This window comes from Labrus mixtus, chromosome 11 (genome assembly GCF_963584025.1).
Source record: "Labrus mixtus chromosome 11, fLabMix1.1, whole genome shotgun sequence".
Lineage (NCBI taxonomy): Eukaryota > Metazoa > Chordata > Actinopteri > Labriformes > Labridae > Labrus > Labrus mixtus.
The window spans coordinates 8,981,642-8,993,665 of record NC_083622.1 but is presented as its reverse complement, the minus strand read 5'-3'; the positions used below and the strand labels follow the sequence as shown (position 1 = coordinate 8,993,665).

General features: G+C 42.6%; 1 protein-coding gene across 1 annotated transcript; it reads right to left on the bottom strand.

Annotated features, from left to right (window-relative positions):
• Nucleotides 1-239: 239 nt before the first annotated feature.
• ica1 (islet cell autoantigen 1) lies at nucleotides 240-11,153 on the bottom strand. Its single transcript, XM_061049842.1, has 13 exons — nucleotides 11,007-11,153; nucleotides 9,247-9,276; nucleotides 8,951-9,122; nucleotides 7,845-7,917; nucleotides 7,511-7,634; nucleotides 6,953-7,151; nucleotides 6,493-6,618; nucleotides 5,137-5,235; nucleotides 4,930-5,030; nucleotides 4,719-4,762; nucleotides 4,019-4,282; nucleotides 1,209-1,298; nucleotides 240-754 (listed from the first exon to the last, which is right to left on the bottom strand). The coding sequence occupies exons 2-13, from the start codon at nucleotides 9,261-9,263 to the stop codon at nucleotides 630-632; spliced, it is 1,434 nt and encodes a 477-aa protein (XP_060905825.1). The 5' UTR covers nucleotides 9,264-9,276; nucleotides 11,007-11,153; the 3' UTR covers nucleotides 240-629.
• Between the last annotated feature and the right edge of the window lie 871 nt (nucleotides 11,154-12,024).

Sequence of the window (12,024 nt, the reverse complement as noted above, 5' to 3'; positions counted from 1 at the left end):
GCTTTCTTTCTTAAACACGTTGTGATCTTTGTCTTGATCGCTTTCTCTTTGCATCTCACAAAGAAGTTTCACCCGTTTGAAATCAGAAGTAAAGGAGGTCAGAATTTAAAGCATGAATGCTATGAGAGGACTGATTTTCCAAGGCAGCTTATGTCAAAGGGCTTTTTGTTCCAAACTCGTACTCCAATAAAATTAAACTTTATAGCCCTACAAACTCGAGAAATTAAACAAATTAGCTTTCAAGAGATGAGCACATTAAAGCGTTAGTAATTGTAATCAAACACTGAGGTGAATGATATTCTTGAGATCCCATTCTGCATTATAAGTACTGTTCCTGAAGTGCGACTTCAAATGCACGGCTTTGACTTGTAACCAAGCTTTTTTACACTGAGGCACTGCGAATCTGAACTAAAGTAAAAGTAAAAGATGTGAGTACTTCTTCCACCACTGGAGTTAAATGAGTGAGAGGCTGATTGATCACTTGTCTGATTATTTCACTCTGTAGTCATGACGACTGTGTGTTGGCTGCTCATGTGATTTTTCTCCCTGCGCTGGTAGCAGCTTTATTCTGCTGCTGCCGCTCACAACGGTAGCCGCCATTTTGTAATCACTGTGGCGCCGAGGAAGAACTATGCGTTGTGAAGCTCGTGGTCCCTGTCAGTTTTTCCCACCGCGTCAGGATTGGAGAGGGGGTCCAGGTCGGCAAACAGGTTGAACCACGCTGAGAGGTCTTTGGATGTCCCTGCTGTCGTCTCTGTAAAATGAAAGTTAACAAAGGTCACTACAACCCCGTTTGCACCAAGCAGTCGGGTTCAGTTTGGTTCGGTATGGAACACATTTATTGGGGTTTCGTCATTCAAAAGTTGGGTTCTTTGTTTAATTTATTGGCTGTCTACACAATGTCCTGCCGCTGTGATTTAGGGATGTGTAAGAGTACGGTTGGCTTTGGAAACGCAAGCAAGATCAGGGATTACCGTACCAAACTGTACTGAACCAAACCTGACTGCTTGGTTTAGACTCGGGGCTTTAGACACACGGCTGCACATGTACTGAAGAAATGGAAATAGAAACACCCCTTGCATCTGGCTGACGTCCAAAGTATGAATGGAAACAAACCCACAAGTTCTTTTTTCAAAGTACCCATAAACACAGGTTTCGGTTGGACACAAGCCTATTCTTATGTTTTACTCGTTTGGCCCGGCCCGTACCTTTCACCGTCTGCTTAGGAGGATTCTGATTGGCTCCAGATGAGTGCTCGGTTGCCTCGGCGACGGGCTGTGGACTGATCCCAGCCCAATCTGAAAACAAGAGAGAGGCAGATTTAGATTCATCAACAGGGGACGCTTTCACGTGCCAGAGGATGATTCAACAAATAAATCATCACACTCCCTCGCTGATCGCTTTGCTGTTGTGGACGGATTATGTGCAATGAGTGCACAAACAACATCAATCAAAACATTTATAACACATCGGACATCATTACAAGCTTTTAAATACAAGTCAGATTTCTGAAAGTACAACCATGAGCTGTTGTTTCAGGCACATTTAGTTTGCTTTCAGAAAACACATTTTACCATGTTGCAACACTTTACACCACCGGGGAGGATACTGGAATGTGTTGTTGTTATATTCAGCACCAAACAAGCTCCGAACACAAGCCGTCCAGCAGGCTTCAAACACCAACAAACCTTTTTTAATCTTTTGGACTTTTTGTGCATTTTGCTATTTCAGCCCCCGCATCCTCCTCTTACGTTACCTTTTGACTTGTTGAGATGCACGATAGTCCTCGTGAAGACGGAGAAACATTGACTAAAACATTCTTCCGAGACACTTCTCACCACGATGACGAGGCTAAATGCTTCTAAGAATTGTGTAAATTTATAAGTACTGTAATGTTACAGTGTGATTGCAGCTTATTGGATGCATCTGAATGTGCTTGACTCACAGGGATTTTTGGGGATTTTCTTCCTTGAAGATTTGTCAAAGCTTTGTTTCACATTCTTGGTCTCAAGCCAAGGACTGCTCAGTCGAGATCTGTCTAGTTATTCGAACTCTATGAACCAGTTTTATTTGCAGGATTTGTCTGTTTTTGGGGCTTTAATCTTCAGGTCAAATGGAGGTCAAACGTTTCTGCTGCCATGTGCTGCTTCTTGCAGGAATGGCTTCTTTTCCTCTCTTGGCCATTCCACCCAAATCCTGGAAGTGCTACACCTACGCTCTTCTTCCTGCAATATGTTTGAAACAGCCCCCAAACTTCTGCTTCTTCAGTTATCTAGATTGACCTCAGGAACAAGCTTCTTCCTGCACAATGACCCAGATATCATGGAAAGCCCTTGGAAGTTTGCAAGGCTCTACATTTTCCTCTTTTTTTATGATGTGATAGTTATTGACAACAATGTGAAGTTGAGTCTAAATCCTTTAGTGCGAGACACGTTAGGGCAAAGAGGAAGATTAATAAGTGTTAAATGAGTTTGAAGCATGTGCCGGATATCTTGCATGCTGCTTTATTGTGACATGCTGTCAAAGATTTCTTTTTTTATTGCTCTTACAAGTCAGTCCCTGCCTGTGTGCTCTCCTGTCTTCACATGTAAAATGATTACAGCTGAATTACTTAAAGCTTTAAATGCTTCTTTACTTGTTCGTGTTCTTGACTGATCCTGGGACTGTTTCTGCTTTGCTTTGTTTGCTTTGTTGACCAGCTGGACTCTCAGCCTACCTTGCTAAACAATCACCATCCTGTGGTCCATATGACGCTTTCCTCAACCTGGAAAATTATCCGGACCTACTTCTATTCTAGCACTACCCTTAAGGCCCCGCGTCCACCTAGCGTTTTTTTCCGGGCAGAAAAGAGATGGCTGTGCACTCGGGAGCGCTTGCATGAAGTGTTTGTGCGCTGAGAAGAAAAGCGCTGCACGTCTCTCCTGTCTCTATGACAACAGTCTGTTGACAACGGTCGCTGTATGACCGACACTGCTCCGTTACTTTTTACTTTTTTTTTTTTTTTTTAAAGATAATTTTTACCCGAGCAGACGCGGAGCAAAGAGGATGTGGGTACAAGACACGATCCGTAGGCAGCAAAACTTCGGGGAATATCGTACATTTGGAAAAGAGCGCCGGTGACGTCAACAGCGCCTTTCTGAAAAGTTTAACGATTTTCAACTTGGAGCGGCTGCACAAGAATGGGGGAAAAAAACCGCTGGTTGCTGCACTTTTTGTCCAGGCGTACGATTTCTGTGTGAACGCTTTCTACTCATTGAAAACAATTGAAAAAGGACGCTGGCGCTCAGAAAAAAAAAACGCTAGGTGGACACAGGGCCTTACTGATCATGAAAATGGGATTACAGGAATATCACCGTTGCACCATGCAGTTCTGAATAGCGTCAGACATGTTGTTACACTAAACTAAAAAGTTAGCCTCGTTATTTTACTCGTCTAGTTCAGGTGTTATTTCTTTAAAGCTTTTTTTTTTTAAATGGGGTTACCGTCCTCACAACCCTCCAAGCTGGAAACAGACAAAACCAAATCAAGAAGAATCAGACGAGATGTCAGCAACCGGTGCTGGAGGCCGGATGAAATGGAAAGTTGTTGGCAATTACCTACGGGTAAGAAAATCTAATTGCCGTGTTATAATGGCCTCCTTCTATTACTTTGACAGACGAGGGTTTAAGACTTCATCTTCAAGCTTTTTTCTCCCTCCAATGCCACAGCAGGAAAGCAGAAAATCGTATCATTCATGGAAAAGAATAGAACTTACTTTGCAGTTTTTAAGCTGCTGTCAGGATCTTTTTGGAGGGTAATGAAACAGGTGAAAATGAGGATAATATGGGATCTTTAAGTTAGTGTAATAATGGTTAAATTGAGATGATTAGTAGGGTTTTCCCAAAAAGGATGATCTTCCTACAGATAGAAACCTCAAATTATTCAAATTAACCAACAAAAAACGGCTTAAGAGCTAAAGGCCGTAACCCTTCTCTGGTTTACACAAGCACAAACACAGACGACTCGATCATTTTCATACCTGACATGGAAGACTGCGGATTATTCAAGCTCTGGTCCCACAGCTGAGATGGTAGAAAGAAGGACTCTTCCCTTTGCTCGGCGTCTACTCGTCCACCCGACGCTGCGCTCGTTCCTTCCTCGTTGTCTCCGAAAACTTCGGTCCACTCTCGAGAGAAGTCGCCCTCGTCCACAGACATGCTGCCCAGGATCTCATTCAGTAAGGCCATGCTGTTCTTCTCCTCTCCCTCCAGGTCTGGATAGTTAGAGAAGGAGTCTGCATCCCCTGAATGATCAATAATGCATATTTCTATAACGATACACTAAAATACCTCATATTTAACATTTCATTTGGACCCTTATTCGTATATGGGACAACGTTTTACCAAGAAGTGTTACATTCTTTAACAAGCTGTTTGAGGTTATTTTGCATTTCCTTGATTTAGTACATGGAGGCTTTTTTTTTAAGGCTCTAGTGAGGAGTTTTGTCGTATCCATTCTTACAGATCTCTTGTGTGTTTTGACTATTGGGCCGGCAAAATTAGAGGTTTCTTCTCCAGCTGCTTTCCAGATGTTGAATGTGTTAAGAGTGTGAATTTTGTTTTCTTTTTAATAGAAAAATTTGAACATGAGCGGAACAAAAAAAAAACGCTGCAGCCAACATAAACCACATTTACGTCACATATTAAACGCTGTACAAACATAGCAGCCTTATCTCTTACCTTCTCGGGTCTTATCGCTGGTGTTTTCGTTCAGTGAGATGAGTCTTTAAATATGGAGAAATAGAGAACATCAGTTTAAAACATCTCCTGCATGCTTGGAGCAGCGAGCGTGTAGAAAAACTTCATTTATGTTCAGTCAAATCCAGTTCAGTGTCAGTGCTGGCATGCATGTGTTTTGTCTACCTGCATGAGAAAAGATGAGATAACTCACTGGTCGTCTGTGGTCTCAGCTTTCTCTGCGTCTTCTTTCGCCGCTTTAAATTTCTTCTTCCCTTTCTTCTTAGCTAGCTTCTCCACGGGGTCTCTTAATGTCTGAAAGAAGAACAAAGTATCTGATTGCAATGACTAGATGATTCTCCTGATGTAGACATTTGTCTGTTTATAGAGTTAAATAATCTGTACAGATAAATACACTGACCTTTAGTGAGGAGATCTCATAATGCTGACAGCCCTTGAAGCTCTCATGAATGGCTGCCATGGTGTGAGATGTCTTCTCCCAGAAGTGCAGAAGAGTCGTCTGAAAAAGCAGGAAAAGCCAAAGAGACACATTCAGCTTGTTGTGTTTTCACTCATCATTTATTTCCCATGTCTTGAGTCAGTATCTTCTTGTGTTGTCATTTAACGGACACATATCCTCCTCTTCTTCAACCAGTAAGTCTCAGAGCTCCTCAAAACATGTGTATGAAGTTTCTTGTTCTGAATCCACTCTGATCCTGTATTTGATCATGTCTCTATTTCAGCCCTGCTCAGAACAGGCTGTTTCTGTGTCTGTACCTTTAAATATGTAAATGAGCTGTGTCTGACCACACCCCCTCTCTGGAAGGGCTTTGGTGTCTCGGGCTTTCTCGCTCCATGTCCTATTGTTTACGGTGAGAAGGCAGACTCAGAGGGCAGAACAAACACCTAGCTGTGGGAGTGTCACCCACCTGGGGGAGGGGTTACTGCCCTTTGTGAGGTCATGAAGGGAAAATCTCCAAACGGCCTGTTTGAGCACACATTTTCTGAAAAGTGGAGCAGGCTAAAGACGGAGAGGATGGACTTTTCTCATCATTGGGGGGTTTGTAGACAGACTAGAGACACATATTAGAGTTAGAGAAACACGGTGAAGTGGATTTAAAAAAATATATCTTTAAATCTCTGCAGTCTGCACAGTGTCTTGTTTTTTACTGAACTATACTAAACAAACTTACTAAACAAAAAGAGAACTCCTGGGCGCCCAGTAGTGGGTCATTTCTTGTTTTTAATCACCAACAATTGCAGTTTACGTCCTGCACATGGTCTGGCAACGTTTCAGTCATGTCTTCTACTCTCTGTCCGTTTGTAAGAGACATCAACACAGCTTTAACACCTAAAGGACTTGAGAAACGTCCGTATTTGCTGACCTGTGAATTTGAATGGACCACTGCTGCATCTTTTTGTTAAAAATATGATGGAGTTTTTTTCTAAAGTTACAGACCTTTTTTGATACTAATGACCATTAAAAAAGCGTGCATTGTATGGATGTAAGGACAGAACAAGAAATACCACCTGAAGACGTCTGATCTAAATGTTGCTATTGTGATGGAATAAAAACTTTTTTTGTGGCAAGTTCTTCCTCAGCCTGCTGTTTTTCCACTGCCTTGCACCTTTGTGATGTGCTTATATCTATCCCCTTTTGCATTCTCCCCATGTTTGTCTTCCTGCTTCACAAGGTCGATCCATTGAAACCCCCCCCCCATGCACCTTTTACTGAGCTCATTGGAGTGAATGCAAACAACCTGGACTCGTGGTCTACCTGGTATGTGGTTAAAACGTGAGAGAGGAGGTTGCAGCGACTCGCTCCCAGCAGGTCGACTTTCTGGCACACATCATTCTTCAGTTTGTCAAAGCTTGTTTTGGTTGTGCGCACCTGGGCTTGAACCTGGGAGATAACAGATAAGAAAATGTCCCAACTGAAAGCAAACAAGCCAGTGTGTCGTATCGCACAAGTTTGAACAATGAAAACAAAACACTGGAGTCAAAGTCACAGCTCAGAGTGAACCAGAGGAGAGGCCGTCTGATGGTGCACTACGCCCTCTAGTGGCCTTATACTGTTACTTGTTTGATTTGACTGATCTGAGTAGTTTGTGTTGAGGTAAATAAAATGGTGAAATTAACCTTTTTGTGTGCATGTCAGAGCTCTGGAACATGCCAAACTAAGTGAAATATATTTTTACTTCCACTATCCGTAATGCCATGTCAAATATAAGACAAACCTTGCGGAACTTCTCCATCTGTTTTTGAGTGTCTGGATCGAGCTCCTGAGACACGTCCTTCATCCAGAGCAGCGCACCTCGATACTCGGTCCTGGACTGCTCCATTCGGTTCACCGTCAGCCACGTGTCTGAGATCGCTCGATAGCGAAACGTTTCGACCTCCTGGTACAAACGGCACAGAGGGTTCCTCAGAGCCATTCTGTAGGAGGAGGAATCAGATCAAGGATTAAGATACAGCCCGACGTGCATTAGTTTATCCAAGTGCTCGATATGTCTTTGCACACAAAATGTTCTGCGCACACACAAACACACACATCCATCCAGAATAGTTTTAAAAAGAGGCTGATGAAAATCAGTTTTAAGAAAGATCCAGTGCATTCAGTGCAGTCTTCAGTGTTGAATCACCTTTAAATGCGTTTTAGTTGTAGGGACTTTAACCCTCCAAGCTACTCTGCCCCAATGCAGCTGTTACTTTTCATGTTACCTGTGTGGCTGTTTCATGAGGATTTAGCATAAATCTCTCAAACACTGACAGATGTGTTCATGTTTGGTGCTCACCTCTGTTGAGAGGAGAAGCAGAGCGCTTTCCCAGTTGCCTGCATGATCTTTCCCGCCCTGGTTTTGTCCTGCGAGCCCTGTGAGCGCAGAAAACGACCCAACTCGTTCTCCTCTTGGGACAGAACTGCAGACGGGGAAAGAAGATACCATTTTTACGCTTAAGATCTGAGATGGATGAGCAATTTCTTATTAATAAAGGTACGCTTTTAAATGATCTAAATATTAACTCTCCACTCTGAATCACACCAAACTCTGCGAACCCATTCTTTGAACAGGTCGTATTTTAATCTTCATTTTAAGGTTTTATCAACACTGAGCTGTTTATCGGACTCACAGCAGATCCTCCTCTGGTACTGCTCGATGACCTTTAGCAGCTCCATGCACGTCCTCTGGATGGAGTGGAAGACCTGCAGAGCAAGAAAATCAATATCATCTCACAATGAAATCTACAGTGTGAGCCAGTGATGACAATAACTATCAGACCTATTTGGTTTTTTTTGTACCAGGCTGTAAACATGTTTATCTGTGCTTTTTTTTTGGCTGTGGTGTGTGTATGTGACTTCCTGTGTTCCTGGAGCCAGCCTCAAGTGGACACTTGACGAACTGCAGGATTTTGCACTTCTGCGCTGCCTTCATTTTTCAAGACCGGAGGTTGTCACCGCACTAACCGAGACCAGAGTGCTCCGAGACCGAGACAAGACCAAGACATTTAGGGATCGAGACCAAGTCAAGACAAAGACCACAAATATCTTTGAAAAATCATCATCTCACTCACTTAGACCGTAACACCGGAAAGTTACGGCCATAACCGGGGGATAAAAAACTACAAATGAACTGAAGTTATTCAGTGTTTAAGAAAGAGGCATTTTCCTTTTAATCAAATTAATAATGTGGAAAAACATCCTTAATCAGTGGTGGTCTTGATTTAAAATCTGGAGTCCGACCTGTCGGAGACCGAGTAAAAATGCTTTCCATGCAGAGACGAGACCGTGACCTCCAAAAAGCAGTCTTGAGACCAGGACACTACGACACGGGAGCCGTTTGACTCTAAAAGTAGACGTTTAAAATGTCACATCACAGCTTTAAATTGAGCTTTGATTTAGCGTGTAGATATCCAGTTCTGAAATGGTTTCTTAACAAAGACGTGACTTCAATAAAGGTTGGATATTTCAGCCCATATGAGGTATCGATTTCAGCCGTTACTCTCACTTCCCTCCTGAAATGGAGGGCGTAGAGGATGCGAGCTGGAGAGGCAGCTTAATGTAAGATTTAAGCCTGGAGCGAATACTGTCACCGTGTGAATCAAAAAGCCATTTAAGTCTCTGCAGAGTCCACCCGGGGCCAAAGTATCCCCAGTGTTTGTTAACGTCTCTGCACTGTGACTGAATCCTAAAGTAACCTGACTTGACTCTCCTGCTTTTGAAACTCTCCCTCCCTCACCTCCAACTTGCCGTCCAGGTCGGCATCTGACGCCACCACATGTTCGTCCTCTTTCTTCCCGGTCACCTTGATGAGCGTCTGTTTGGTTTTCCAGTATTTCTGCTGGAACTTGTTCACCACGGACGAGTCCTGGCTCTGGATGAAGCGGTCGAGATAATCCCGGGAGTAGCCGCTGCAGTGACACAAGGAGTTGGATTAATGTTGTGGCTCTTTCAGCGGAAAAACACAGTTTATAAACGCTGAGAAGAACTCCATGACAGGTGTGAAACTGAGCGTTAACAAAGAGCTGTACTCACAAATGTCCTCCCTCCATGTTTCACGATTACCTGAGGAGAAAGCAGAGCGACCTTTATAGAAACTTTGAAAACATCTGAGGGCTCGGATACGGTTGTTTAACTTTATTTGGAGACATTTTTAAAGATGTTTAGAAAGATAAAATTCAGCTGTTTTTTTTATTTTTCTTCCCTGTGTTAACAAATGTGCATGACTGGATTACAGGGGTGGCAAAAAGATCGTCGTCCTGCTGGTGTGATAAGATTCATCAAATCGCTCGTGCCGTTTGTTGGAACAGATTTGCTCTTCCATTTTGACTCACCGCTCCACTACTTAACGACTCCTCAAGGTGGCCTTAATGACAACGAACGAGGGAAACACGTACGGACGTACAGTAAGTCAACAGCGGGATAATGTCAGACAGCGCTGAAAAGAAGTAAAGACATGAAACTGACACCAGTACTGCTGAATCCTGCACTTTGACTTTTAGGGGTCGTTTTGTTTCAAACAGTTCATCGGATATTTCTCTCTTTATATTTTTCTGATTGTTTTGCGGTGTAACAATTATCACAAAATTGCTGTATCGTGATATTCTCGTTAAGGTGGTCCATGTATCGTATCACCAATCATGAGTTACCCTGCGATTCACATCCCTACAGACTACGTAATGATGTACATATATGATGATTTGACGCACTAAAGGCGTACTGTAAATCTCCCTTCTTACGGTTGCATTAAATTTCCATACATAATTAAAAGTTTGCAGATTAAAATTAAGACATAAATGTGTGTGGATGGTTTGCTGATGGACTCTTTACACAGCAGCCTCTGTCATCAGTGTGTGAATGTGTAGGTGTGACCTGCGGAGTAAAAGCGCTTTGAGTAGTCAGAAGACTAGAAAAACGCCAAACAAGCTCAAGACCGTTAGCCGACATCTGGTGCAGATGAAAGTGTGATGACTGGCAACTGCTTGGGGCCCCAGAACAATAAGGGTCCCCTAAGGGCTGACAAACTTTAAACTCCAGTACAGCAGCGGCTCAAAATGTGCACATTTACAAGGACAGCATAAAACCTACCTAAGGGGGCCCCATCTGACAGCACTCACCGTCGTTGCCCTGCTAAGCGTTGCATGCTGTTAAAACACTAGAAAACGTAAAAGGTAAAAAAAAAAAGAGGAGTAAACGTCAGGAAACTGGCAGGCATGATGGTGATGAACGCTGGTTGGAGGGCCCTCCAATTAATTTCTGCTGAGGGCCCCAGCAGACTCTTGAATCGCCACTGCACCCTTATATTCATATGAAGGTGTAACTGAGGTCTTGTGACTGTTTCTACTCCTCCTCTTCCCTTTTTTGTTCAATCATCTACCAGCAGCAACAAATCACCACAGAAACCTCAGCTACAAATCCTTTTATTTCCCCTGCTCGTTAGTTCCATCTCATGCTGTCCATCCGCGGCGGGGAGGAAATGAATAAATAATGAGTCATTTACGTGCAGCTCGCGCGTCACGATTCGACTTGCTGTGATGATGCGATGCGATAAACATTTATTAACAAAGACGGAACATTTTGTACATTTTCTGCAGGGAATAAACACTAAATATTCTGAGTAAACCAGCAGTATGACAACCATACATCCGCACCGCACCAGAATAAACACACCGCCTGACTCATGCACATCAGAAGCAGCCTCTCCTCCTCCTCCTCCTTCTTCATCATCTTCATCTTAATCTTCGCACAAATATCAGCAAATAATCGATAGAATAAAAGAATAAGTTCACACGTACCTCTCCGTGTTGATAACATGTAGAAAAATCCTCCTCATAGATTCCTTGTCACCGCTGTGTGTGTGCAGGCCCTGCTGTACCGGAGTGTACACACAGCTGCTCATTCAGTCTGCTGCACGAAACAATGACGTCATGCAGGGCGCGCTCCCCCAGCACGTCACGCTCAAGTGTTTGTCTCGTGCAAACATTTATGTCGATTCAGCAAGCACTTATTGTCTCGTTGATGCAAAGTGCTTTATACATAAAAATATATATTTATTTATCTGAAATCTACGGAGCCCCTGAAGTGCCAAGAAGTAAAAAGGAAAAAAATCTTGTGCGCATTTTTTGGGACTTCAGGGGCTCCGTAGTAATCACTTAACACTTTTCAATCAAATATTTTTGCATGCGAAATAACAAAAAGGACCTTTTAATTTGTTCTGATTATGAATCAAACCACCCAGCGGTTCATGTCAGAACAGCGAAAGAGATAAAGTTAATTAATCAATTAACTGGATGAACAGAAAAGTCAAAATACGATTAATTTTTTGTTATATTATTTTTTAATTTGCAAAAACAATTAAACAAATAAACATACAGTTAATGTCAGCGGGGTTCATAGTTTTGGAAATATCATCTAAAGGAGTGTTTCTCAAATGGGGGTACGTGTACCCCTAGTGGTACGTGGCAGTACTGCAAGGGGTACATGACAAATGTCGTTTAAAAAAAGTTGCATCACAACAAACCAATAAAATGATTTCTAGGAAAATCCATACACTGATTAAAGATAATTTAATGAACAGAATATGTTCTCTATGCAACATCAAGTAGGGCACTGCTTCCAACTTGAGGATATTCATTTATAATATTGCATTATGTGCAAATTTTCCAGCCTGTGTCTAAAAGTAGGAGGCTCCTATTTGCAAACATTTCCTGTTGAATGCTGTCTTTGCTGCTTTTAACCCAATATCAGTCTTCACATTGAACAACATCCCTTGTCGAGAAGTCACATGGGTGCCAATCAAGATGGCAGCACAGT